At 40.2% G+C, this 26,658-nt stretch overlaps 2 protein-coding genes and 1 long non-coding RNA gene across 3 annotated transcripts in view; all 3 read right to left on the bottom strand.

Moving 5' to 3' along the window:
• Positions 1 to 911: 911 nt before the first annotated feature.
• Positions 912 to 3,828, bottom strand: LOC113648112. Its single transcript, XR_003441823.2, has 3 exons — positions 3,583 to 3,828; positions 1,865 to 2,071; positions 912 to 1,699 (listed from the first exon to the last, which is right to left on the bottom strand). It is a non-coding gene; the product is annotated as an uncharacterized LOC113648112 (long non-coding RNA).
• Positions 3,829 to 6,044: 2,216 nt separating this feature from the next.
• Positions 6,045 to 14,566, bottom strand: LOC113648048 (kinetochore-associated protein DSN1 homolog). Its single transcript, XM_047808275.1, has 11 exons — positions 14,441 to 14,566; positions 14,225 to 14,252; positions 12,551 to 12,839; positions 12,286 to 12,359; positions 11,913 to 11,985; positions 10,665 to 10,746; positions 10,300 to 10,350; positions 9,153 to 9,224; positions 8,919 to 9,066; positions 7,972 to 8,059; positions 6,045 to 6,773 (listed from the first exon to the last, which is right to left on the bottom strand). The coding sequence occupies exons 1-11, from the start codon at positions 14,461 to 14,463 to the stop codon at positions 6,691 to 6,693; spliced, it is 1,011 nt and encodes a 336-aa protein (XP_047664231.1). The 5' UTR covers positions 14,464 to 14,566; the 3' UTR covers positions 6,045 to 6,690.
• Positions 14,567 to 17,728: 3,162 nt separating this feature from the next.
• Positions 17,729 to 26,658, bottom strand: part of atp13a1 (ATPase 13A1) — a 15,505-nt gene continuing 6,575 nt past the window's right edge. The window contains exons 10-25 of the mRNA XM_027155141.2: positions 26,281 to 26,418; positions 25,258 to 25,378; positions 25,010 to 25,167; positions 24,707 to 24,882; positions 23,820 to 23,930; positions 23,610 to 23,735; positions 22,842 to 22,950; positions 22,232 to 22,425; positions 21,438 to 21,534; positions 20,227 to 20,408; positions 19,837 to 19,951; positions 19,562 to 19,758; positions 19,341 to 19,483; positions 18,926 to 19,037; positions 18,513 to 18,656; positions 17,729 to 18,320 (exon numbers count right to left, since the gene is read on the bottom strand). Of these exons, the coding sequence (XP_027010942.1) occupies positions 18,210 to 18,320; positions 18,513 to 18,656; positions 18,926 to 19,037; positions 19,341 to 19,483; positions 19,562 to 19,758; positions 19,837 to 19,951; positions 20,227 to 20,408; positions 21,438 to 21,534; positions 22,232 to 22,425; positions 22,842 to 22,950; positions 23,610 to 23,735; positions 23,820 to 23,930; positions 24,707 to 24,882; positions 25,010 to 25,167; positions 25,258 to 25,378; positions 26,281 to 26,418 (2,234 nt within the window). The 3' untranslated portion in view covers positions 17,729 to 18,209. The remainder of the gene's footprint in view (positions 18,321 to 18,512; positions 18,657 to 18,925; positions 19,038 to 19,340; positions 19,484 to 19,561; positions 19,759 to 19,836; positions 19,952 to 20,226; positions 20,409 to 21,437; positions 21,535 to 22,231; positions 22,426 to 22,841; positions 22,951 to 23,609; positions 23,736 to 23,819; positions 23,931 to 24,706; positions 24,883 to 25,009; positions 25,168 to 25,257; positions 25,379 to 26,280; positions 26,419 to 26,658) is intronic.

Raw genomic sequence — 26,658 nt, 5'->3', positions numbered from 1 at the left:
ACATGGTTTAAACCCTTAAACTGTGTTAGTGAATGTTGGAATAAAGCCCAGGGCAAAATCCTGCATCTTTTGTGATGAAAAGTACCACTGTTTATTTACAAACGCATCCACATTTCAAATAAATAAATTTAACAAACAAACTGATGGCATCATATGATATGAAAATAGGCAACAAGGGAAAAAAGGAGACGAAGAAAAGAGCCAAAAATGACTAGAATTTATATTGGCTCCATTTTCTGCACTTTTATATATATATATATATATATATATATATATATATATATATATATATATATATATATATATATATATATATATATATATATTAATGATTGTTTTCTTCCTCATCATTTCTGGGTCAGAATCTAAAGTAAAATAAATGGAAAAATAAGTAAATAAATGAGTGAATAAATAACTAAAAGTGCGAAAAACAGAAGAAAACAGATTTAAATAAGATTGTTAAGGTCAAATTTTTATTTATTTTCAAATAATAGTTATAAGTAAATTATAATAAATGATTTATTCACTCGTTTTTGTTTTATTATTGTTTATTTTCCCATCGATCGTTTTCTAGTTAAATGCTTCTCATTTAACTTTTGATTCTGACCCAGAAATGATGAGGATGAAAACAGTCACTTTAAAATGAATATAAAAGTGCAGAAAATGGAGCCAATATAAACTGTAGTAATTTATATATGTGTATATATATATATATATATATATATATATATATATATATATATATATATATATATATATATATATACATATATAAAGAGTTTTAAAAAAATTTGCATCAGACACATCTTGAATAATCTCTTTTATTATATTTTTGTAAATGTATTTTTTTTAAATAGGAACATTAAAACCAAGATAAATGTGAGACCTTTTGAAAAAAAAAAGACCAATTTTCCTACTCAAAAGAAATATATTTCATAAAAAAGAAATATATAAACGCATGACTGAGCATGTATATTAAGAAATTTTTGTGTCACATTGAATGAAAATAGCACATCATCTTTTGAATTGAATTAAATTTATTTTCTTTCAACTATTACGATATTTAATATGCATCATTTGTCCATGTGTGTTTCTCTGGATAAAGAAAAAACATTGCAGGCTAGATGTCTCAACAGACATGTGTTCTCAGGGTGTACAAACTTTTACACACAGCTGTACAGGTCTGGAGCTAATGGCTACAATCTTGAAATTTTTGGCATCTTTCAGGATAAAGTTTGGTTTGATCACTTTCATCATTTGGGATGAGAGAAATAAAAAGCAGACAAAAAAATCTCAAGAAAATAGAAGGGGGAAAAATAGAAGAGAGACTCGAGCTGAAGAGTAGCACATTTTCTGACCATTTTGATCAGAATACTTTGAAGGTTGCTTTATTCATATAAAAAAATGTTCTGCAAAAGTCCTCCAGATTATACTGTTGAATTCTTTCCAGCTTTATTCATTCAACATTCAACACAGAAGACTTCTACAGTCCTTCTACTCACAGGTGCAGATTAAACCTGAGTGCTCTGCATATTTTTAAGGTTTTTCTGCAGTTTGGTGACATCAAAAAAAAACATCTGCTGGATTATGATGGAAAGGCGAGGCGGTCAGTGTCCGAGCAGGAGAACAGGACAGACCAAGCTGCAGTTTTATGCTGACGCTCGGCACATCTCTCTCCTGCAATCTACGGCTAATCAATCTGAGAAGAGGGGTGAGGATGTGAGAGAGAAAGAGAGAGAGAAAGAGAGAGAGAGAGAGAGAGAGAGAGAGAGAGAGAGAGAGAGACAGAGTGAATGAACCACGACCTGAACTCATTATCACACAACTGCTCTTAACACACACACACACACACACACACACACACCAGATAAAGTTTGGGTCGTGTTTGCTTAATCTCTCTCTCTCTCTCTTTCTTCCTGATTAGTTTCTGACTTTTCTCCTCATTGTCATTCCAAGCACTGTTTAAAGTTTAAAGGAAAACTCCAGCTCCAACTCCAACTTTGACTTGATCTTAAATGACAGCAGGTGCCCTGGACGTGATTATCACCCTGGAGAATTTCCACACACCTTCCTGTAATGAAGAAAAAAAGCACAGAAAAGACCTCTTTTGTTGAACGTCGTATCAAATCCCTCATCAAAATGTGACTGAAATCTAAATCTGTATGGCCAAAATGTTGTTTTGTGTTACTGCTACAACATGAAACCGTCCCCAGAAGTGTAAAGTAAGAGGAAACTGCTTCCTCAGGGTTCTCTGGTTTCCTCCCACTTCCTAAAAACACTTCGTAGATGACTGACACAAAGTTGCCTGTAAGGTTATGAACATGTGTGTATGAATATGTGTATGGTGTCCTGTGATGAACAGCCATATGCTCCCAGGATACACTCCAGAATCACTACAATCCTAACAAGTATGACTGTGATAACCGGGTTAACTACAATAATCAGGATAAAGTAGGATAACCAGTGTAACCACGATATGTAGGATTATTTGGATAACCAGGATAACTGGGGTAACAAGGATTATCAGGATAATTAGGAAAAGCAGGATGACTTAGATAACCAGTATATCTATGATAACTGGGTTAACTACGATAACCATGATAAAGTAATATAACCAGTATAACCACAATATGTAGAATTACTTGGAAAACCAGGATAACTAGTGTAACCATGATTTGGAGAATGACTGGGATAACCAGGATAACTGGTATAAGTAGGATAACACGTATAAACAGCATAAGCTTCTGTTAGAAATGTCTTTAAAGTGAGCAGATATTATTTTATTTTATGTCTCAGTGCAGTGCAGTGAAATGTTTGGAAATGTTTGGCCGACCTGGTCCTGGTTGATCAGACACACGTTACACACGTTGGACACTAGTCCTGGTTGATCAGACACACGTTACACACGTTGGACACTAGTCCTTGTTGATCAGACACACGTTACACACGTTGGACACTAGTCCTGGTTGATCAGACACACGTTACACACGTTGGACACTAGTCCTGGTTGATCAGACACACGTTACACACGTTGGACACTAGTCCTGGTTGATCAGACACACGTTACACACGTTGGACACTAGTCCTTGTTGATCAGACACACGTTACACACGTTGGACACTAGTCCTGGTTGATCAGACACACGTTACACACGTTGGACACTAGTCCTGGTTGATCAGACACACGTTACACACGTTGGACACTAGTCCTGGTTGATCAGACACACGTTACACACGTTGGACACTAGTCCTGGTTGATCAGACACACGTTACACACGTTGGACACTAGTCCTGGTTGATCAGACACACGTTACACACGTTGGACACTAGTCCTGGTTGATCAGACACACGTTACACACGTTGGACACTAGTCCTGGTTGATCAGACACACGTTACACACGTTGGACACTAGTCCTGGTTGATCAGACACACGTTACACACGTTAGACTGAGATCGGACTGAGATCGGACTGAAACGCACTGGACTGTTCCTTTAAATCTTTACCAAATATACAAACAGGGGAAATATGTGAACAGCTCTGATCTTCTGTTCGCTGCCTTTCTAAGTGAAGAGTATCTGTCACCTCCAGAAAATAGGCTTGGTGTTGTTTTTAAATCCCGGTCGGAATTAGACGTCCTGGTTCACTGTTCGAGGCAGATGCGCTTTCGGCCTCATTTTCATCTAAATAAGAATCGATCTCTAGCTGCGTGCTTCCCCCAGTGCAGGCAACGCGGGGGACTTAACCTCTTTCCCCTCTCACACTCATACATACACTCACACTCTCTCTCTCTCTCACACACACACACACACACTCACGCACAAACACTCACTCACACACACATACAAACACACACTCGCGCGCAAACACGTACACACGCAAACACACACATACTCACACTTTACCACACACACACTCACACACACACACACACACACACACACACACACACACACACACACACACACACACACACACACACACACACACTCAGTGTTAGCCTTTCTATCCTTCTGAGGACCTTTCTTTGACATAATTATTCAAGCAGTTAATTAAACCCTAACCTTAAACCCTGCAGCCAATAAGAAACATTTTGGCCTTTTTAATAATAAAAAAAACACCTTATTATTTTTTTTTTACCTCATAAGGACCGATAAATTGTCTCCTTATGTTCAAAACGGTCAGATCTTTGCGAAAACATTTGGTCCCTACCATGATATAAAAACACCCCCCGCATGCACACACACACACACACACACACACACACACACACACACACACACACACACACACACACACACACACACACACACACCTCCTCTCTCTCACACACACTACGCATATCAAACACTTATCAACACCAACATCCAGAGATCAGCTCCACAGATAAACCCTTTGCTGAGAGAGCTGTGGTCTAAAGAAGTCATCAAAACTATGGGTGTTGTTTGTATATATTCTATATATTGTATATACACACACATACACACACCACGTGCCATGTCACCATTATTGGCACAATTAGCTTGGAGGACACACAAACATCCTTTCCTTCTTCCATGATGACCAGCAGTGACTTCTGACTGCATCATTTCTCTCTCAGATGACCGACAGAGTGAGAGAGAAAGAGAGATGGAGAGAGAGAAAGAGAACATAAGAGAAGATGTGAATGAGAAGCTCGGTAGTGCAGGGTAGGAGGGGGTAAGAGGGGGTTGGTGTGGTGTAGTTTTGGGGTGCAATGTGGGGGGGGGACACTCAAACTCATGATGCTCTTGAGATAGAAACCAAGATTCACCAAATCAAATAAAAAAATAAAAAAATAAAAAAAAAACTCAGTTTAAGGTCTACGATGGACTGTGTGACTGAACCATAGTTTATTTCTGAATGTTAGAAAGCAGTGTTTAACAAAACAAGAAACAACTCAGCAGCTCGAAACACACATCATTAACACACAACATGACTGGATGCTATAAAAGAAGCCAAAACTATTTCTTTATTTTTATTCACTAATGCACATCATTATTTACACGTGCTGGCTGGAGACCGGATCCGACCGAGCAGCTTGAAGGTTACAAGTCTTGTTCAAGAACCCGTGGTGCTGCTGGGATTTGACCTCATGACCTCCAGATCAATAACCCAAACCCCCTTAACCGGGGTGTCACCGTTTCCACACTCAATCTGTCTGAACTCTCACAGACTCTCAATCCTAGTCCTGGATATTTGTTAGCTTTCTCTTCTCTCCAACACGTCTGATTCATGAGTAGGGAACTGAACTGAACACGGAAGTATGCAGGACATTATGGATGAAATTATGGATGAAATCCATCACAGACTTTTTTTTTTAATACAGCAGATTAAATGATGATCCGCTAATGATAGACCTTTGATTAATGAAAACACCAATAAATCTGATCCTGGCTCAGGGGAAAAGAAACGCTCAAGCATTTTTTTTCCCTACATGTTTTAATCCATGGCTTCTATCGTATTCATAGGCGTCATGTTAGTTTCCTGGCATGCTGTATCCTTACCAAACACACTCACTCACACACACACATGCATGCACACTCACTCACACACACATACACGCACAAACACTCACTCACACACACATACACGCACAAACACTCACTCACACACACATACACGCACAAACACTCACTCACACACACACATGCACGCACAAAAACACACACATGCACGCACAAACACTCATTCACACACACATACACGCACAAAAACACACACATGCACAAACACACACAAACATGCACGCACACACCCATACACGCACAAACACACATACACCTACACATGTTCATGTTTAAATCCATGGCTTCTATCGTATTCATAGGCGTCATGTTAGTTTCCTGGCCTGCTGTACTTGTACCCGTACCTGTACTTGTAAGCATACTTGTACTTGTACCCGAACACAAAGCACACGTTTGCAGCCCTGGTCCTAAGAACCCCTGCATCCTGAACATATATGATTTATAACAGAGCTTCCTGACATTAGTGGGTTTTTTTTTTAAAGATTAGATAAACACAGAAAAGAAGGTCAAGCAGTTTAATATCATGGTAAAAATCAAAATATTTCAGTATCTCATCCAAAACCTACAGTATGGGAACTCGGATAAACAAGTCACATGAAATATGGATTTGTATCATTTGGTTATACATGAAACACACTGCCATCTAGTGGCCAAATCAGGCTGAAGCGTATTCATTAAAAATGCCGCTGCAATTTATCTCTGGTAATGATTACCTGCTGTTATAATGAGTATATAATTATGTAACACATTTAGGAAACAGATGACACTGGCAATGATGCTCCATTTTAAACAGCAAAGCCTTCAGCTCTCAACGTGACACCTTTAAAATGATTTAACTACAGAGTCGAGAGAAAAGAAACACAGACGCGGAGAACAAACAGGCAACGGCCGGATGATACGATAACACGATACCGATATCACGATGCGACTACGGTATAAAACACCGTTCTGAGTATCGCGAGTGTCACTGAACAAGAAGAGCTAATGGGACTAAAAGTATTTACAAGGTTATATGATGTTTAGTTTGCGCTTAATTAACAAAACTAGTTTGGGATATCGTGGAACGAGAGATTATCTGCGTGTCGTAAGCGTACGCGTCGTCCCGGTAACGCAGACGGGTCACCGGAGAACGTCCTAGAAACCGTAACTAAGATGAAGTAGCAGACTGAGGGAGGTTAAGGAGAGTCTTCACTGGGGATGATGGGAGATCCTGGAATCCAGCGCTGTGAGCTGTGGGTTTAAAAAAAAAAATAAAAAAGTCAGACAGTATTGATGATAAAATCCAAGAAAATGTAAAATCTTCTGAACAGAGTCAAATTAAGTCTACACTACGTTACAAGATACTCAGAGGATCAAACGATTAAAGTTATATTATTAAATAGTTCTGATTCCTTCTAAAAGCAAAACTAAGCGCTTTAGTAAACTTTGAAAACATTCCTGCAAACAGAACCTCGGCTGTGTTACATTTTATTTTGTTTTACGTTCCAGATTTAAAGTATAGGAGGACTTTATCGCAGGACCGTTTTATTAGATCGGCAACAAACGTATCTGAAAGAAAACGCCGCTAACGGATCAGAGCCGACAGACGCTTGTAAAACGTTTAGCCGTTTCGTTCGGCGACGTTAAAAATGCCACAAATTCTCTCTTAAAACTTCACGTTGTTGTCGCGATTAGCATCGTGGGCCCAGAAAACTCTCACCTCACATTCAAAATTATTTTAGAAAGATTTTAGAAAATCCAAAATGCACATCACAAATCAGAGCTTTCATTAGCACTTCAACTAGCACTTCTTTCCTTATCTTTTGCATTAAAAAAAACAACAAACAAACAAAAAAACCTTTGAGACTTTTTCATTGTAACTTTGAACAAATGTTTTAAACTCATGGTATCTTAAGTATGTAACCTAGTGAACCAGCATTAATGTATTCAATGTTAGAGATGTAAGCACTTATGTACGTCGCTGTGGATAAGGGCGTCTGCCAAATGCTGTAAATGTTAGGTTTGAAGGAGACACGGAAGGTCTTCTGAACGTTAATTCTCACGGATGTAGAAATCAGTCGAATTTATTTATCTACTTTGTGAGATTCTCTTATGACCCTCACTCACTTCTATTCTACATAAACATCACATTCACGATGTCTTTACTTGCAAAGGTGTCAGTCCCCCCCTCCCCCATCACAGTAACTTAATTCTTTATTATGTTTTAATCATGAAAAATGGTTACACTTTAATGACTATCGCTCAACACCGTGATGTGACTCTTTATGGCGGACATTTTTAATAATGTCGGTTTTTTTTATTGCTGGTTTAAAAGAATAATATTTAGAACATGAGTCTTATAACATGAGGTGATAAAATCGTTGAGGGGTTTTATTCTAACAGGAAGTAAAAAACAAAACAAAGAACACATTAACGACGAATCCCTCACCTAATCGTGCGCTGGTCTCCTTCACCAGTAACTGTGAATCCTTCTGGAAGGACAGGAGCGCCTTCATCATCATGCACTGAGACTCCAACTACAAACACAACCACACGGAGAGTCAGGATTTGTTCAGGGTAAAAAGTTCCCATGACGATTAAACAAACACAACAAAATATGTTTTGCAAAACTCTATGAGAAGTGGGACACTTTATTTTTCTTTCTCCATCTCTCTCTCTCAAGATAGACAGACAAAGCTGGGACAGTATACTGTATACCGAGAGGCATAACCACGTGTATACGAAACATCTGTTCTGAGTATAAGACGTCCTCAAATCCCCAATGGGAAACGCCACAGAAAGTGGATGAGAACGGTAGAGCCAAGATCCAGAGGGACTGAAACAGCTGCTGGCAAACCAAACAGACGTAGTGCTGGTAGACGATTAGCAGAAGACGGAGGTTATGCTAGATGTGGCAATCGCCAGCCGGCATCAACATCAGCATCGGCAAAGAACGAGCATAAGAAGATCAAGGAGAGGTACCAGGGGCTAAAGGAACAACTGGAACAGATGTGGAAGGTGAAGTTCAATGTCGTCCCAGGGGTAACAGGAGCATTAGTGGCTGTGACCCCTGAAGTAGGAGAGCGACTGCTGGAGACACTGGGTACAACATCTGAGGGCTCTGTGCAGAACAGTGCGGTCATTGGAACAGCCAGGATACTGAACAGGACCCTCAAAGCCCCAGGAGAACACAAGCTTGAGGTAGACACCCCCCACATCCCCCAACATGGTGTGTGTGTGTGTGTATAAATATAAATGATCAGTGAATGATGATTCATTAGGATGTTGTTAGTGTTGCTAAGATGCTCCGTATCTTCTCTGTTGAATCCGTACAGTTTATGTTTAAGGTGACGCTGGTGTCGTCGTTGTCATCACTGTGTGTGTGTGTGTTCTCACCACCAGATCCATAGTGTGGAGGACTCGCTGTTGTCTCTGCAGCACCGTGTTGTAATCGGGTTTATTCAGGATCAGTTTGCTCTGAGAGGACCGAGCGACACAGGACGGGTCCAGACTCACACCTCTCTCCTGTCCTTCCTCCACTTTTCTGCGCAAAGCAAATGTAACAGGATTAAAGAGGGAATGGCTTTATATGCAGTGTGTGTGTGTGTGTGTGTGCGCGTACACACTCACTTGGCCAGCTCCTCAGATCTGGAGCGATGTTTATTTAGGAGTGATTCCCAGGACAAACTCTCAGCCTGCAACCTGAAACATTTATTGAATAACATTAATAAAAGCAGTGGATAAGTTCAGAGTTGACATTAAATATGATTGGATACGATCATGGCACTGAGTACCGGTCTGATACGGTCATCATATTTAGGGGAAGTCGGGGCCTGATGGTTAGAGAGTTTGACTCCTAACCCTAAGGTTGTGGGTTCGAGTCTCGGGCCGGAAATACCACGACTGAGGCCCTTGAGCAAGGCACCCCCCCCAACTGGGCACCGCAACATAAATGGCTGCACACTGCTCCGGGTGTGTGTTCATGGTGTGTGTGTTCACTGCTGTGTGTGTGTGTTCACTGCTGTGTGTGTGTGTGTGTGTTCACTGCTGTGTGTGTGCACTTTGGATGGGTTAAATGCAGAGAATGAAGTCTGAGTATGGGTCACCGTACTTAGCTGTACGTCACGTCACTAATCACATATCATTTACTTGGTAAAACATTAGATTAAAAAATGCTGTTGCCGTCTAAGTTTAAGGATTGTAACGATACACTGATGCTCGGAAGCTTAAGTTTCGAGTCAACAAAACGCCAACGCGTTGTGAATAATTTGCTCTAACAAAAAATCTAATTCTCATCATTTTAAATATTAATAATTCATTCATGTGTGCTTGTGTGTTAGTTCATCAGCAGTGGAATTGTATAGAACCTGTTTGTGTAGTAATATGTGGGATCATTTGAGCTTATTGATGTGTAATAAAATTGTTTTCCGTACTTCTGACGTTTTTTTATTTATCTTTACGTCATATTTCCTTCAATCTTTTCACTTGTATCGACATTTCGTAGGGGAAAATTGTGCGGCTGCGACAGAAAAACAAAAACAAAATAAAACAAAACAATGGAAAAATAAAAGAGAAAACCGCTCCGTTAACATCGGTGATCGCTGATCGGTGCTGAATGACAGACGGCTGGTGTTCGCAATATCGAACAGATGATGAAGAGAGAAAAAAAGTGATGTATTTCATAACTATATATGAGCTGGTAGATGTTTCTGCAGTATTTGATTGTATAATATTTACTGTTGTGTTGTTTTTCTTAATCCTCAGTGTAAGATCTTACCTGTTCATGTTCTCCTTCGCACGCTCGATGGCTTTCTGGATAGCAGGATCGCTGTAGAGAAACAGACACAGAAGAAGAAGAAGAAGAAGAAGAAGAAGAAGAAGAAGAATGAGAGGTAGAGGAAGAAGAAGCCTTTATTTGGTCGCACTTTTGAGTGTGAATTCAGGTTCATACACAGGCTTTAATATAAAATGGAGCACTTTTAAGGAGACACACTACAATGCACATTTCTTTTACGAGATCTGTGCGGTTTTTAAACCTAACGCAGGATTTGCATCAAATCAAACATCGTTTCTTCACCCCAGAGAGAGACACCTTATACATAGTGTTTGAACATCATGTGTGATTACAAACATCACTGTTACCTGCTGGTGCTGGAGAACGACAGCAGAGCTTCCTCACTGATGGTTTTAGCCGTACTGGCCCACTCAGTCTGCAGGGAGTCGACTACAGAAACAAACAAACAAACAAACACATGAAACCGAATAAAATGCACAAACCGCAACAACGTCAACGATTCAATACGGTTTTATTTGTACAGCATGTTTAATGACGGACGTCGTCTCGAAGCAGCTTTACAGAACGTAAGAAATATAACATAAGATACAAAAAAAATGTATATTAGTCTTCTATTTAATCGTGTTTGTATTTCTCCTCATGACCTACAACAACAGGGGAAGTGGGCAATAAATTACACAGCAAGAAAACAACTGGGAGTGTGTTAAAGTGTTAAAGAAAAATCCTCAACAACAGGATGGAGTGGGGAAGAAATCTAATAATCTAATAATCGGCTAAATGTTATTGAAAAGGAATAAACCTTGGCGTGGATCAGTGTCTCTGCTGCATGTAGTAAAGACCATGTACATTTTATCCGTTTAGAGTTACATTTACAAATCGGAACAGCATAAAGTCATCCGAGACGAGTCTCCTTCCGTTATTGTGACGTAAATGCCTACTAAACTCAACGACGGTGTTTTATATACGAGTTTATACGAGGCATTAAAATGATCAAAACCCAGTCGAAGCCAGAGTTACCAGAGATGAGGGACTCGAGTCATATGACTTGATTAGAGTCAGACTTAAGTCGCATTATTTGAGACTTGCTTGACAAATATTTAAAAAAAAAAAAAAAAGACTCGACGACTTTGACTTGACATTCATGACTTGAGACTTGACTCGGACTTGAGTTAAATGACTCAGAGACGGGGGACTCGAACTTGACTCGAGTCAGAACTAAGTTGCAAATTTGAAAAAAAAAAGTTGCAAATATTTAAAAAAAAAGACTCGACTTGACATTCATGACTTGAGACCTACTTGTGACTTGCACATGTGTGTCTTACTGCCACCTCTGGCTGTTACCATAGAAACGCTAACCCGTTAGACTGGGCTCATTAATACGAAGCTGCATCGCTGAATCTATTCATCAACACCTTCTTTCTTAACGATCTGAATGGCGTATCGGTCATTGCTGTGGTATGTCAAGTCAAACAGTTAGTACAGTTAGTACTCAAGGCAGAACTAAACACGCTGCTGATGTTTACTACACCATCCGGAACAAATCACCGTGTTGGGTAACCACATGACATCATTCTTAAACATAAATAATCAAGTACCTTGGGTTTGAAATGCCTCCAAATCAGCACCGGGGATGGTACTCAGTGTGTTTCGGAGCCTCTTCACCGTAACCTACACACATACATGAAACAGGAAAGAGAAATGGAAGACGACTTCACACTTGGTCATGTGTTTGTGGAAAGATACTTCATGGCGTTTACACAAGAGACAAGAAACTTCATATCCCAGGTTTGCGCCAGTATAATCGTATCGTATAATCGACGATGAATTACTTTGTTTAATAAGGAAAAGATTTCATCAGAAGATAATTATCTGTTGTCCTACTCTAATGAGTCTCGTTAGTCAGTCTCAGTTGTGTTAATCCAGATCGGTGACCTCATGCGGCCTTTTAACTTCACAAGTCTAAATCACCTGCATTGCAGCTTCCATGAGTTTCTCCAGCCTCTCTTCATCACTCAGGTCCAGACTGATGGATTTACACAGAGCTGAAGAGAACAGTGAGAAAAGTAAAGAAGATAAGATTACACTACAGATTACGCTATCAGCCGGCGGTGTTGTCTTCAAAGTCACCAGGACAACAGCTTTCATTCTGAGATTATCTCCTGTTTACATATGACTGAGTGAGGCTGTCTCTCTCTGCATACATAATGTGAAGAAAAGAACCATGTGGACTCACACTGGGAGGTGCTGGGGAGGGACGGGAGCGACGCCCTGCCTCGAGTCGACCTCCTCCAGGATTTTCTCCGAGAGCGAGGGCTGAGATCAGGAGCAGCACAGGCTTCAGTCATCCTCTCTGTCTGCACCACGTCAGCATGAGCTGCTGAATCTCTTTCTTCCGGCTGGTTCTCTTCTGAATCAGCGACGACCTCAGGGGGAGATGAAGTGCGAGGAGACTTGGGTGGAGGTTCTGGACTCTGGGTTCTGTCTAACTGTCTTTTGGTCCCCTGTGAAATGTCCTCTGACCCCTAGAACGGGGGAAAAAAGAAATTATGCTAAAGCATAGTATATAATCTTGATTACCTAGATTAACTCTATGGTCATGAACATAAAATTTTACATTACAGTCAACAATTTTTTTATAGTTATTTGGGGTGAGTTTTTTTTTCTCAGCCCAACAGTGTAATATAGACACACTTTTGTATTCAGTTAATGGTATTATGGGAGGTGATGAGGGTTACGTGCACAGTACAATTCATTTATAATAAATTAAATGAACACTAATAACAACAGAACACTAAATAACCTTATTTTGTTAAACACACAGAAAAGTAAAATTTGAGTAATGGACAAAGAACATTAAGGTTTAATAAATATCATAAGAAATATTAAGTTTGTCTGTTTTTAATGTAAAACTGACTATTTGTTGTGAGCTGAGGCAAATAATTTGATCATTTGGTGTTACTAATCTGGAGAAAATAAATAAATACAAAATATTGGGCAGGTCTACAGTTCACATCACACCATTATTTGTTCCAAGCAACTAATCAGTGATCATCACTGTTCCCCAGCTTCAAAACGACCAATCTCTGATGAAGGCTGTTCCAAGTCGATCGATCGCCGATGAAGGCTGTTCCAAGACGATCGAACGCCGATGAAGGCTGTTCCAAGACGACCAATCGCCGATGAAGACTGTTCTAAAACGAACAATCGCTGATGAAGGCTGTTCCATGATGACCAATTGCTGATGAAGGCTGTTCCAAAACGACCAATCGCTGATGAAGACTGTTCTAAAATGAACAATCGCCGATGAAGGCTGTTCCAAGACGACCGATCGCCGATGAAGGCTGTTCCAAGACGACCGATCGCCGATGAAGGCTGTTCCAAGACGACCGATCGCCGATGAAGGCTGTTCCAAAACGACCAATCGCTGATGAAGACTGTTCTAAAACGAACAATCGCTGATGAAGGCTGTTCCAAAACGACCAATCGCTGATGAAGGCTGTTCCAAAACGACCAATCGCTGATGAAGGCTGTTCCAAAACGAACAATCGCTGATGAAGGCTGTTCCAAGATGACCAATTGCTGATCATCACTGATCCAGAATGGCCAATCACTGCTAAAGACTGTTCCAAAAACGACCAATGGCTGATCACCACTGATCCTAAACAACCAATCGCTGATCATCACTGGACCAATTGGTCATTCTGGATCAGAGATGATCAGTGATTGGTCGTTCTTAAATTGATAAAAGTTATAAGACATTAGTATTCACTATTAGAACCCTATTCCGCATTATAACGCTTCACAGACAATTCATTCAGTATGTAAATGAGGATAACGTGATACGGGGGCATTCAGCTGCTCTCCCCTGAACAGAGTTAATACAATAGTGTCGGATTAAACCACATACCGTGTGAAGCCCGGCGTCTCTGTGGGACCTGTGGGGAAGACAGAAGACGTTAAAACTAGTTTCCGAGAGAATAACGTACTTATTTATTTACGTGGTCTGGCAAACATATTCGATAGGTATAAAAAAAAGTGCTAGAATTAACAGAACGCCTGGAAATAAACAGACAAGTAAATAAATAAATAAAATGAATGTAACTGAAATGTGAACATCACAAACCTCTCAGTTTGTTGTTCCGCCATTTTTCTTTCGCGCGCTGTCAATAACAAACGCCTTCTTTCTTCTTCGCTGTCGTTTTTTTGCCTCTTGGCGGGCGACACGTTGAGTTACTGTGTATTACCGCCACCTACTGAACTGGAGGAACGAGAAAAAAAATACACAGAAGTTTACAAAAGTGAACTGTGCAATTGTAATTGTTTGTAGTCGTTCATTTAGCAATACAATTATATTATAATCTGACCTGAAATAAGTAAACGTCTCTGCATCGTTTCATTGTAAAATTCCCAATTAATCATTTGTAAAAAAATTCACATTTTCATTCATGCATTTAGCACAGGCCCTTATCCCGTACAGCATACAGGTCAAGTCAAGTCAAGAAGCTTTTATTGTCATTTCAACCAACTATATCTGTTTCAGTACAAAGTGAAATGAGACGACGTTTCTCCAGGATTGTGGTGCTACATAAAACAAAGACAGAGCTATAAGGACTAGCTATAAGTAAGTTAGTCCTAGATACATAAAGTGCAACTGTGTGTCCTGGGGCAAACAGTGCAGGACCAGACAAACAAGGCAGACAAGTCAGTGCAGGACAAAACAAACCAGGCAGACAAGATAGTGCAGGACAAATCAAAACAAGACAGACATGACAGCAGGACAAGACAAACAAGGCAGACAAGACAGTGCAGGACAAGACAAACAAGGCAGACATGACAGCAGGACAAGACAAACAAGGCAGACTAGACAGTGCAGGACAAGACAAACAAGGCAGACATGACAGTGCAGAACAAGACAAAAAAAAAACAAAAATTACAAGACAATACACAAAAGAAGACAATACACGAAAGACAGTAAAGAGAAACAACACCGACCAGTGTAAACACTGTATGTTCAAACAATATAGCATGTCCAGAAATACTAGAATGAACACAGTGTTATAGCAGCAGGTCCCTGAGATATTGTAAAGTATTGTGCAAAACAGCAAACGACTGAAATGTGAGACAGCATGTGCAAATAGCCAAAAGTGTGCAAAAACAGCATGTAAACAGGTTGATGGATGTATATTGGAAGTGTGTATATTTGGTGCTTTGTGGTTTCCATTAAATAAATAATTCAAATCAATTCAAGTTTATTTGTATAGCACTTTTTACAATAGACATTGTCTCAAAGCAGCTTTACAAAGCATAAACATAGAGCAGAAGGTAAACGTAAGGAATAATAAAAGAAAAAAGAATTAACAGAATAAAAATTCAAGATTACATATATATATATATATATATATATATATATATATATATATATATATATATATATATATATATATATATATATATATACAGTTCACAATATGTATGTATTTATCCCCCTATGAGCAAGTCTGAGGTGACTCAGGCAGCAGTGGCAAGGAAAAACTCCCTTAAATTGACTCCCTTAAAATCACATTCCCAATGTAAAAATACCATCAAGCTAAATATTCCTTAAGATCATGATAGATGAACAAATTGATTATTTAAGTGTATCTTGGATTGTCATTGTAACCAAGCAGGGGATCAGAAATGAACAAACCAGATGTGATGGTGATGAGTGAAAACCGCTGGGATGACGTACATGATCTTATTCTCTTCCTGAGTTTACGCAATAAAATAACTTATATCACTGTCTTTGGCTGTTCACAACAATCACAGATACACAATGTATGCTTGCTAATGATAACATGTTCTACACGGTCCAGTTAAGGGGGCCAAGCACTCAGGGTTTGTAAAGTTTGCCCACTTATACCACACACTAAAAATATTTTCTTTGTTTGTGGAGAAATAGTTCATACATTTGAGTGTAAAATATGATAGACATATAGGAGAATATAGTAACCCATTAAGAATGTAATGAGGATAAATAGAATGCATACAAAACTCTACAGTGTGCAAACGTTTAGTCAGTAGTTCAAAATGGGTGAGTGTATTTGTGTATGTGTATATACATACCCTTCCTGTTATTATTATTATTATTATTATTATTATTAGCAACTGTCCAAGCACTGTGTTGAAGGCAGGTCTGTCAAGTGTCACGCATTTGGGTCTTTTGTCACTTTCTCCCGCCACACATCGTATTTCTCATGCAGAAAATCTTTTTGACTATTTATCATATATTTAATAAGCCGCAGTGCCCAAAATGTATCAGTCTACACCGCTGTCTCTATGGAACCGAACAAAACCCCAACACGAAACAGCTTGTCTCTGGACAGGACATTGTCCTCAATCATGACCCTAAAAATGTCTGGGCTTGTGCCGAACTGTTTTATATGGGAGCAACATTACAAATGATAAAGGAGTCCAAAAAGGCAACAAACACTTACAATAAACACCACCAGTCATAATATCTCTCTCACTCTCTCTCTCACACACACACAAATGTAAATTGTAAATGTAATAAATGGAAATTGAACAAATACTTTGTATTTGGTTACAATGTTGTCAGTGATCCTGGTGAAACACATGGGGGGGGGGGGTTGTTGCACGCGCACGCGCGGGGGGGGGGGGGGTCGTGGATGTCACTCTTGCCTGTTTTCAAAACTTGAGAGCCCTGTGAAGGCATTGTTAGATGTCTCTTATTAGGGGCCCAAGCACCAGATACTTGCAACCTTCTTGTTGACATAAGAATATTTATTTTATTTTTCTCTCTTAAAACTGACCTACAGACCAAACCGTAGCTGCTACACACAGGAAAGTTGATCAGTCAGTAGCATTTCCTGCTGATACGCAGGGACATGACATAAAGGCATTGTCGGAACTTAGAGACGCCTCCAAGTGGACACATCGCAGGGTGATCTCCACACTTAGACCTTTGGTCAGTGAAGACTGTTTTAGTTAAGACTTAACTGATAACTTTATAATTACTACAAACAAAACACTGAGAAAACTCCTCAGACCTGGATGAGAATGAGCAAACTTCTTTATTGTGTTCAATCAGCCAACAATTCTCTAAGAGAAATTGCCAAGTTGAAAGTAACAAATGAAAACCCCCAAAAGAGCATCTTCATGCAATCTAAAACAAAACTCTCAAGACCTTCTTGCAAAGTAAAGTTTTTTTTTATAAGTATCTTCTCTTCTATTGATATAATGGGCCATGTGTTTAAATTCTATAAGTGTTTTCTCTTTATTTGTTCATTCCTGTCCCAATCATCCCATAAGACCAGGCTGCATCTGTAGAAGTGTACAGTATTATGCAGATTTATAGCATTTTCTATATATATAAATAACTCCGATCCGATTAGTAAGAAGTGACAACACACAGTTTAAGAGTTTTGGTCTTTTTATAATTTTGACATGTCTTTTTACAAAATCAAAACAAAAAATTAAACACTCTGCAGTTCTATTAACAGAATGGCCCTGTCAGCTGCGCGACTCACACGCATCCAACACACACACACGGGCATACATATACATACACACGCACTTGGTCCACACAATACTGTTATCGTCTTGGCCTTTCAGCATCGGGAAGGATGTTAAAACGGATGGAAGGGGTACAAATAAAGGAAAAGGATGAAAGCAAAAAGCAAAAAAAACAAACAAAACAAAACAAAAAAAAACAAACAGAAAGAGAAAGAGCAGAAAGACTGAGAACACTTGGGGTGTGTCCAGTATTGCCTGGCGAGTCCATCACCGCTCCTTTATGAGTGTGTGTCACAGGGCCGATTTCACTCCCCCCCTCTGGCTTACAGTCTGAGTTCAGGGGCAGCAGCTGCTTTGGCCTCTGACAGTTGGGGCTCAGTTCAGTTTGGTAACCGCAGGGTCCCTTTACCCAGGAGGAACTGCAGAACTCGGTCCACGAGCAGCGCTGCCACGAAATCCACCACCAGCACCTTGGCTATGACCAGCTTAAACTGTGAAAATAAAGAACACACATCTCTAATTCTAAATCTGAGCTTCATAATCGCTTTCTGAAAACATGAGCAACAAAGACTTACGGTTTCGAGACAAAATAGAAACTTTATCTGAACATATACGTTACAGCCTTTTATTATTTCTACGCTACATGTATGTTGATTAATTGGAATGTAGGTGCAGATCCTCACGTCTGTTGGAATGTCCACGAGAGCGAACTGCTCGTTAAATTCGGGAGACGAGCCAGACAGCAGCCCCACGATGGCGAGCCCAGATAAGGCAATGCTCCAGAGCAACGGCCGATTCTCAGTCAGAGACTCCATAAACGGATGGCCCTGAGTTTAAACACGATCACATGTTAGGTAGTTCAGTTCATTTGTAGTACTGTGTGTGTGTGTGTGTGTGGATTCCACAGATAAGAACTGCGTTATAACTTATCCACAGTGAAATAATTATCGCTAAGCTCTCTGTACATGTGTGAGTTCAGTGTATAAACAGTTCTGCTAAATGTTTATTCTATATCAAGAAAGGAGTCTCCGCTCTTAGTTCTTTGCACAGGATAGTAATGTTTTTATCATCACCTTTAATCAGTCTGGATGATTACCTTATAGTTAATAGCAAATGTAGCCATTTGCATGGCCATAGACATGATGTACACAGTGCTGTTGATGAGGCTGGGCTCAAACTCTTTATACAGATCCACAAACTGCTCCTCTCTGTGGGAAAAACAGGAGAGAGAGAGAGAGAGAGAGAGAGAGGTCTCAGGCTTTGGGAAATGTCAATCTTTAGTTTGAGGATGCAAAAGCACTGCTCTGGATTTTGTTTGACAAACTGTGATCATTCTGTAAAATATCCATTAGTCTGTCAGTGAGATGAGATAAGCACCACAATGACACTCTTCTACCACTAGAGGGGGTTTGTGTACAAGTTTTGTCTTTGAGCAGAAGGAATCTTTGGTACAGATTGTGAGCCGCCTGAAAAGGTTCCTGCAGAAATGTGTGTGTGAGCTGTGCAGATACCTGGGAGGGCTTCTGCCCTGCGCTTCTCTGTACAGATAAACCAGGCTACAGAAGTGCACAGCGAACTGGAGCAGCACGGTCAGAACCGTATATAGGTTGAAGATGTTGGGCAGGGGTCGCTCTTTAGACAACGTCTTCAGGGGCTGCAAAGCAGACGCACGTCAAACCGCTGATTCTCAAGAGCTTGCCGTAGTGAAGTAGAAAATAAATAAAGTCCTTACCTTTGACCTTGAGATGAAGAGAAAGCAGCCGGCGAGCAGCAGACCCTGAAGAGTCGCCTGGAAGTCACTAAACTTCACGCCTTCCAGGTAGAGCACAGACTGGCTGTAGGCCAGCACCAGAGCGTTCAGAGCCAGGATCTTAAACATCTGCAGCGTGGTCACCAGAGTGCAGCGGCCCTGCTTGATCACGTGACAGACTGAAAGCGGAGACGGGTGCGCGTTAAAGGCCGAGCTTTACACAAGAGCCGGGAGGTTTATTTGTCTGTTTTACTCACTGCACTGAATTGAGGAGAGTTTGGAGGTGAACGGAGCGGCTATGGAGGCGTCTCCTAGTTTGACGACTTGAAGCTGTTCCTCCTCCAGCTCACGCAGTACCTGACTTATCCTCTCCTGCAGCACAATTACAGCACAAAACAGTCAAACAACACAAAACCACCACAAAAAGCAACTAAATAATAACAACAACAACAATAATAATAATAATAATAATTTCAAATGAATTGAGTACAGAAAGTTTTTAAAATATAAAAAAGCTCCTGGAGATCTAAGCATTTCCTTCAAACCTTTCTCAATCACAATCCCACCTCAGAGCTGGGACGGTCTCACTTTAATCCTAACGAACGCGTCTACAGACAAGCGTACAGACGTACAGAGGTGTCACAGACCTTCTGAGCGGCGAGCTGCTCCTCCCTCTGAGCTATCGCTCTGTGTCTGGATCGCGAGTTCACTTTTCCCCCAGAGCTTGAGGGTGGAGGCATCGGCCTGGAATCTCCACTCGACTCTTTCTCTCGTCCTCGCTTCTTCTTCTCCGGCAGGCGCTCGGGTGCGTTAGCTAACAGAGCGACGCCTATTAACAGACACGATACAGAAGCATGATTCATGTGGACAGGATAATCAACACTGTGGTGCTGCACTTGGGTTCAAAACAAACATTAATTTAAAAAAAAATTACACTTCTAATAATAATAATAATAATAATAATAAATCATTACACAAATGATCCATGGATAAAATAATATTATATTTATTTATTTATATATATATTTAATAATATTTAAAATCACAATTTTTAATAATAAATATTCAGTTAATTTATGGGGGAAAATTTCAAAATACAGAATTATTATTATTAATTATTATTATTATTATTATTATTAAATCTTTACATTTCAAATGTATCCTTTAGTCAAATTAAGTGTACTGTATTTTTAAATGTAAAAAAAAGATAGCAAGATTTACCCAAGTCAATAAAAACCATCTCAATGATTTACACTACAAAAGAACTGCAAAATTATTGGCACCCCCAATAAAAAATGGGCTTAAACAATATTTTTGAAGGTTACTTTTTCGCACAAACCTTCAAAGAGAATAAATGCTACTTGTGTCATAAATATTGGCACCCCATGCATTTACCACTTTCTGTTATCTCATTAGAAAACAAACAACAAAAAATAAAAAACAATCCTGTAAATAAATAGACAGCAGAAATATAAATCTCCTGCATTTAATTTTTAATTTTTTTTTAAAAGACACAAGCTGCTATAGCGTGTACAGTGTGCGCCGAACACGCCGGACCATATTGTGTCTAATGCAGCATTGCTAAGGAGTGTTTAGCAAATAAACCGATTAAGATCCCAGCCTTGATTTCCCGACGGCGGTGTTGCGTGCGCGAGCAGATCGTCTCTCGTGTGTGAGAACATGTTTCGGCTCAGCAAATCAAATAAGCCCTTGATGAGGCGGGATTTTGGAGCTTTTCTTCTCTTCAGTCAGCCAGACAGGAGCCCAGGAGGGACGATTCCTGAACAATGACTTCACCAGAGAAATGGATTATGTTTTTATCTATATTTTTTCTAAGTAGAGTCTGTTGAGATCTTACCTATGTGGGCGTGTTTTAGTGCTCCGACATCATTAGTGCCATCACCGCACATGAGGGTGACGAAGCCCAACCCCTTCAGACTCGTAATGACAAACTCCTACAGGGAAGAAAAGGAGAGAAATTATGTTTTCATTATATGTTAGAAAACTGCAGCTTTGCTAAAAAAACAAAACAATCCTTCAACAAAAATAATAATAATTCTAAAATTACACAGCATTTAGAGGTTTGTTCTGCTCTCGAACATCTGCACTCGCATCACGAAGCACAATTCACTTTGACTCTTCACACATACACACCACTAGACACAAGGTGACACTGAAGCTGCGATCGCTTTGAATATCTTTACATTAATGTGTCCTGCTGAGTAGATTCACTATATTTTTGTCATAAACTGTCCCATTTATTCATCCTTCACCACTGAACAGCAAAAAAGAGAATCATTGCTCCAGTGGATCTCTGGTGCTGCAGGATCTGTGGTGCAGTTCCTAGGTATGACCACTAGGGGCAATAATTACTCTATGGAAGCTAAATGGGGCAGCAAACTGATTAAAATCTGAGCAAATCAACAGAACAAACTCCTGAAAAACAGTCAATTAGTAATTAAATACAGTTTATAACGTATGGAGATGGGAATGAGTACTTTGTTAAACGACTACTGACTTAAAGCCTAGAAAAATGACCGAGATTCTGCTTTAAATCACAGAAGATTTAAAATCATTATTGTCTTGGTGTCAAACGTTCCTGTGACACAACTACTTGTGTGTCAGAACAAAACATAAGGACTTAAAAATGACCTTTTGTTTTGGACTGACGCGAGCGAACACTTGCACGTGAGGCAGCAGAGCGTTGAGCATGCGAAGGTCATTGGTCAGCCGGTTCAGGCCTTCTCCAGTCACACACAGGTCATAGCGGCTGACCAGAGTAGGCACAATGTGAGGTGAGAGAAGAAGACGAACGCTGCCATCTATAGACTCCCACTGCCAATCACCTGCACCGTAAAACAAAGACATGTCAGTGGTGGTTTAAACAAAAAAAATAAAAAAAGTTGCTGTGACATACATGGTGTCCCAAAAGTCTCCTTAAATAAACATCTCGTCTTCCAAAATGTTTCTTTGTTTAGATTATATTTTGGTCAGATCTTTAGAAAAGCCTTTGACGAGAGAATAATGTATAGAAATCATCGAGAAACATGGCCCCCGAGGAATCGCACGGATTTGCCGCTTTACGGACTCGTGCCTAATTTGCATAAACGTTGCTAGTTGTGGTCATGAATGTGCCACTTGTTAGTGTGAACCTAGGGACTGTCTATAAAGTGCAATTAGAATTGAAAAATGAACAACAAATTTTACAACAACCACCAGACAGATCAGATATCCGTATCGCTCAGCTCTCCGGCTTCATTACCGTGTGTAGATGCAGGCTGCAGGATTAATGTGTGCTCCTTCTGGATGAAGTGTAGCTCTCGGGCAACGTGACAGGCGGTCAGAGGGTTGTCCCCTGTGATCATTACAACCTGAGAACATGGACAGTTCAGGACTTACATACAGTACGTACCTGACACGATTACACTGATCTGATTGGATGAGAGGCATCTTAGAAAGTTTGTCAGATGACGTCGAAAACGAAAAACGAAACGAACGTAGCAGAGATACGGTGAAGTTTAACGGTAAAGTTTACATCGATGTGATCTATCTAGCAACAGGCTATACGTGTGATATAAAGTGAGTCTGGATTCTTCGAGGTCTGTTTATTCTAATCGAGCAAAAGTAAACGAGACCTTTGGAAACATCGCATCCGACATGTCACTTAATTAATAATTAAAGTTTACTGTATGTAAACTTTTGCATACACCATTTTTTTTCTGTTATTTTGAAAGTGTAAATGATGGAAATAAAATCTAACTTATTTTTTGGACAAATTATAAGAATGTTTAGTCTGTAATTTGATGCCTTTGGAGATCTTTCCATCTTCTCTTGGCTTCTTTATGCACATTAATACAAATTTTTACCCGGGGTGCCCAAACTTTCGAGCCCCGCTGTATATACATTTTTAATGATATTAAAGTAAGTAAGGTTTACTTTAAAGCAGTGAATCTTAAAACAGAGAAGAGAAAAAGATGATTATTATGTGCAGACACGAGCATTGTGCCAAGTGTCTGTTTTGGATGCTCACATGATGCGAGGCTTCCTGGATCTCCCTGATAACAGCCTTGCTGTCATTCTTCAGCGGGCAGGAGACCACCATGAAGCCTGCGAAGCTCAGGTCGCACTCCAGAGCGTCACGATTCATCTCTCGCACCTGCACATAGACACGTCGGTCAAATTTGCGTTCGTTTGTCTCTCCGTTTACAACAACAACAACCGGACGCTGCATGGATCGTACCTGCTGGTGGCTCAGGTGTCCCATCTCCTTGTAGCCCAGAGCTAGAACTCGAGCTCCTTCACGGGACATCTCTCTGTGCACGTCGTCATAGTTAGCAGGACACTCTGAAAACTAGAGCACGGCGGAGTTAAAGAAGTCCATCACAATATCCGAAGGAGGAATTGCAGTGAAAATGTTGGCAAGGCTAACTGGGGGAAAAAAACGACATGTCCTGTGTGTTGGCTGTTGAAGTCGTAGCTTTGTTCTGGCCAGGAGTCGCAGCCAAATTCTGGCCCAGAAAAATGTAACCGGAAGCCAGAAGCAAAGAAATAGGACAGATCTGTTGCATAGTATTACTAGTACATTACATCAGTGGTTAAGGTGTTCCACTACTGATCGGAAGGTCATAGGTTCGAATCCCAGGTCCACCAAGTTGCCACTGCAGGGCCCCTGATTATGGCCCTTAACCCTCAATTGCATAAACTGAAATAAGACAATGTAAGTCACTGTGGATAAGAGTGTCTGCTAAATGCTGTAAATGTAAGTGTAATACTGCAAGTCACATAAGTCACAGAATTATATAAACATTATTGGTCTCAATACACAAGATTACAAATTGCAGTTTAAAAAACAAAAAAAACAAAAACATTTTCACAAACACACACTTTGTACAATATGTTTAGTTTGTAAAAGAAAAGAAAAAAAAAAAAACAAAAAACGTAAACTACTTCATGCCTGATATCTGATCAATCTCCGCCTCTATGCTGTCCAAAGAGCTTCGATTATGAACTTATTGGCCCTGCAGGAAGCAGAGGTCATGAACGGTTACCAAGCGCTTCTTTAAGAACAGCTCAGATAGATGGTCATGTTTGGTCTGACCGTGTTGGGGTGTAGGATTCGGAGCTCACCATGCTCCTGAGCGTCTCTGGAGCTCCTTTAACAGTGGAGATGTAGCAGAGTTCGGTGGACCCCAGTCTCTCGTACGACGCCAGGACGGACATCCTCTTCAGAGCGCTGGCAAAGTGGAACCGCTGGTGGATCTTCAGGCCGGGGGTCTTTATTGCACGGGGAAACACCTTTTCGTCTAGAAAGACAAAGAGAACAAACTCGAATACAGAAGGCGGGAATAATGGCTGGCTTTAATGCTAATAAATCACATACGCAGCTAGAAATAAGACCGCAGCAGTGATGCAGTGATGTAAACTCCTGACCTTTAGTGAGGCTCCATTCTGCTGCGGTCAGCATGGCCTTCTCCAGTGGATCCCCCACCAGCTGTCCGTCATCGAGGGTCACCAGCGAGTGACACGTAGCGACGACTCGGTGAGTCTCGACCGGGATTTCAGACACAGGCATCACCTCTTTCCCTTGTCTACACGGCATACGAGAGAAATTAAAAACATTAAGAGTTTTACTCCCCGACCTCACAGAAGGTACATTTGTACACCACGCTGAGCTCTACCTCAATCCGGCCACGCCACGGACCACCAAACTGTCGCTGGTCAGCGTTCCGGTTTTATCGAAACAGCAGATCTCCACCTTTCCTGCGAAAGGGATCCTGAAGGGCTCGGTGCAGAAGACATCTGGAGAAAGAGACGCGACAGAGAAAGTGAAACTCTGCCCGGATTATAAAACGGCCGCGTGTGAAAGTCTCACGATTTAAAACCTTGAAAGAACCTTCAACAACCTTCATCCCTTTTTCAGAGAGAAAAAAAAAAGAAAAAGGAAAAAAAAACGGCCTGTATTATCTTGCTATAACTACACTGTACCTTGCAAAAAAAAAAATTTAAATCTTCAACAAATCATATTACATCCACGTTAATGTGTTATACATCTCAACATTCACACAACACTGTTACACTCCTCCAGAATTTCACAGGTATATATATATATAGATTGCCTTTGTGGCATTTTCCAAAATTTGTGATGCAGCTTTTTTATTCGTAGCACTTATGGAAACATCACAAGCTCTTCCGAAGATCATTGCGTTCCCATGATCGTGTGTTCATTTCTGTTCAAAACTGCGTGTTGCTCGACACGTTCGGATGTGAAATAATAAGAACGTTTCACGAGTCGCATGACCGGTTTAGATTATTCGGATGTCCTGAAGATCAGTGTGAAGATGTGACCATAGTTTGCTCTGCAAATTCTAAACTATAATAATCTTATAATTAGAAGGTCCTTAAAGGTCACAGCATGACTGCGGGTGACCCACGATGTTCTGTATTTGATAAATTAAAAAAAATTTAATAGAAAGAAAGAAAAAAAAATTGTACCTGTTTGCTTTCATGTTTCTCTTGACCTTTAAAAATGTATAAATAATGAATAATATTTAATAAATAAACTTTACATATAAATAAAAATGTCTCAGATTTCTAAGATCATAAATACTTTATCTTCCAAAGAAAATTAATACTAGTACTAACTTTTCCCCTTTTCTCTCTTTCCTTTTTTTTTTTTTTCTCGTTATCACACCGACACTCACAGAGTTTGGCCAGGGCGATGAGCGAGGTGTTGACAGCCAGCGAGAGCTCGATGGGAAGCTCGGGAGGTACGACAGACGTCAGGATGAGAGTGCACTCCAGGAACAGCTTGTACTTGTTCCTGCTCAGGTCCTTGGTCCCTGGAGAAGGAAAGAGAAGGAATGTAATCACTCTTTGTCTGAGACCCAGTGAAGTGAACACAGAGCGATTCGATCCCAAACGCAGTGCGGGTATAAAACACACCTGTAAACCAGATCTGTTTAAAAGGCTAGTGTTAAAATCGAACAATGTCTTAGCTTACTGTGAGACCACAGTGGTGTTGAATCCCATAATCTGATTGGTCAGGAAGTGCTGCTTTTTTTGTCTACAGCAGAAACCGT

Source organism: Tachysurus fulvidraco, chromosome 24, assembly GCF_022655615.1.
Source record: "Tachysurus fulvidraco isolate hzauxx_2018 chromosome 24, HZAU_PFXX_2.0, whole genome shotgun sequence".
Classification (NCBI taxonomy): domain Eukaryota; kingdom Metazoa; phylum Chordata; class Actinopteri; order Siluriformes; family Bagridae; genus Tachysurus; species Tachysurus fulvidraco.
The sequence above is the reverse complement of the archived record's forward strand: the minus strand, read 5'-3'. Positions and strand labels throughout refer to the sequence as shown.

Bases quoted from the DNA above. Each gene is read 5' to 3' on its own strand.
- LOC113648048 (XM_047808275.1), bottom strand. From the start codon at position 14,463: ATGGCGGAACAACAAACTGAGAG. The intron at 12,840-14,224 runs GTATGTGGTTTA...CCCCCGTTCTAG, and splicing joins GAGACGCCGGGCTTCACACG to GGGTCAGAGGACATTTCACA. The intron at 10,747-11,912 runs GTACTTGATTAT...TTGTTTCTGTAG, and splicing joins GGAGGCATTTCAAACCCAAG to TCGACTCCCTGCAGACTGAG.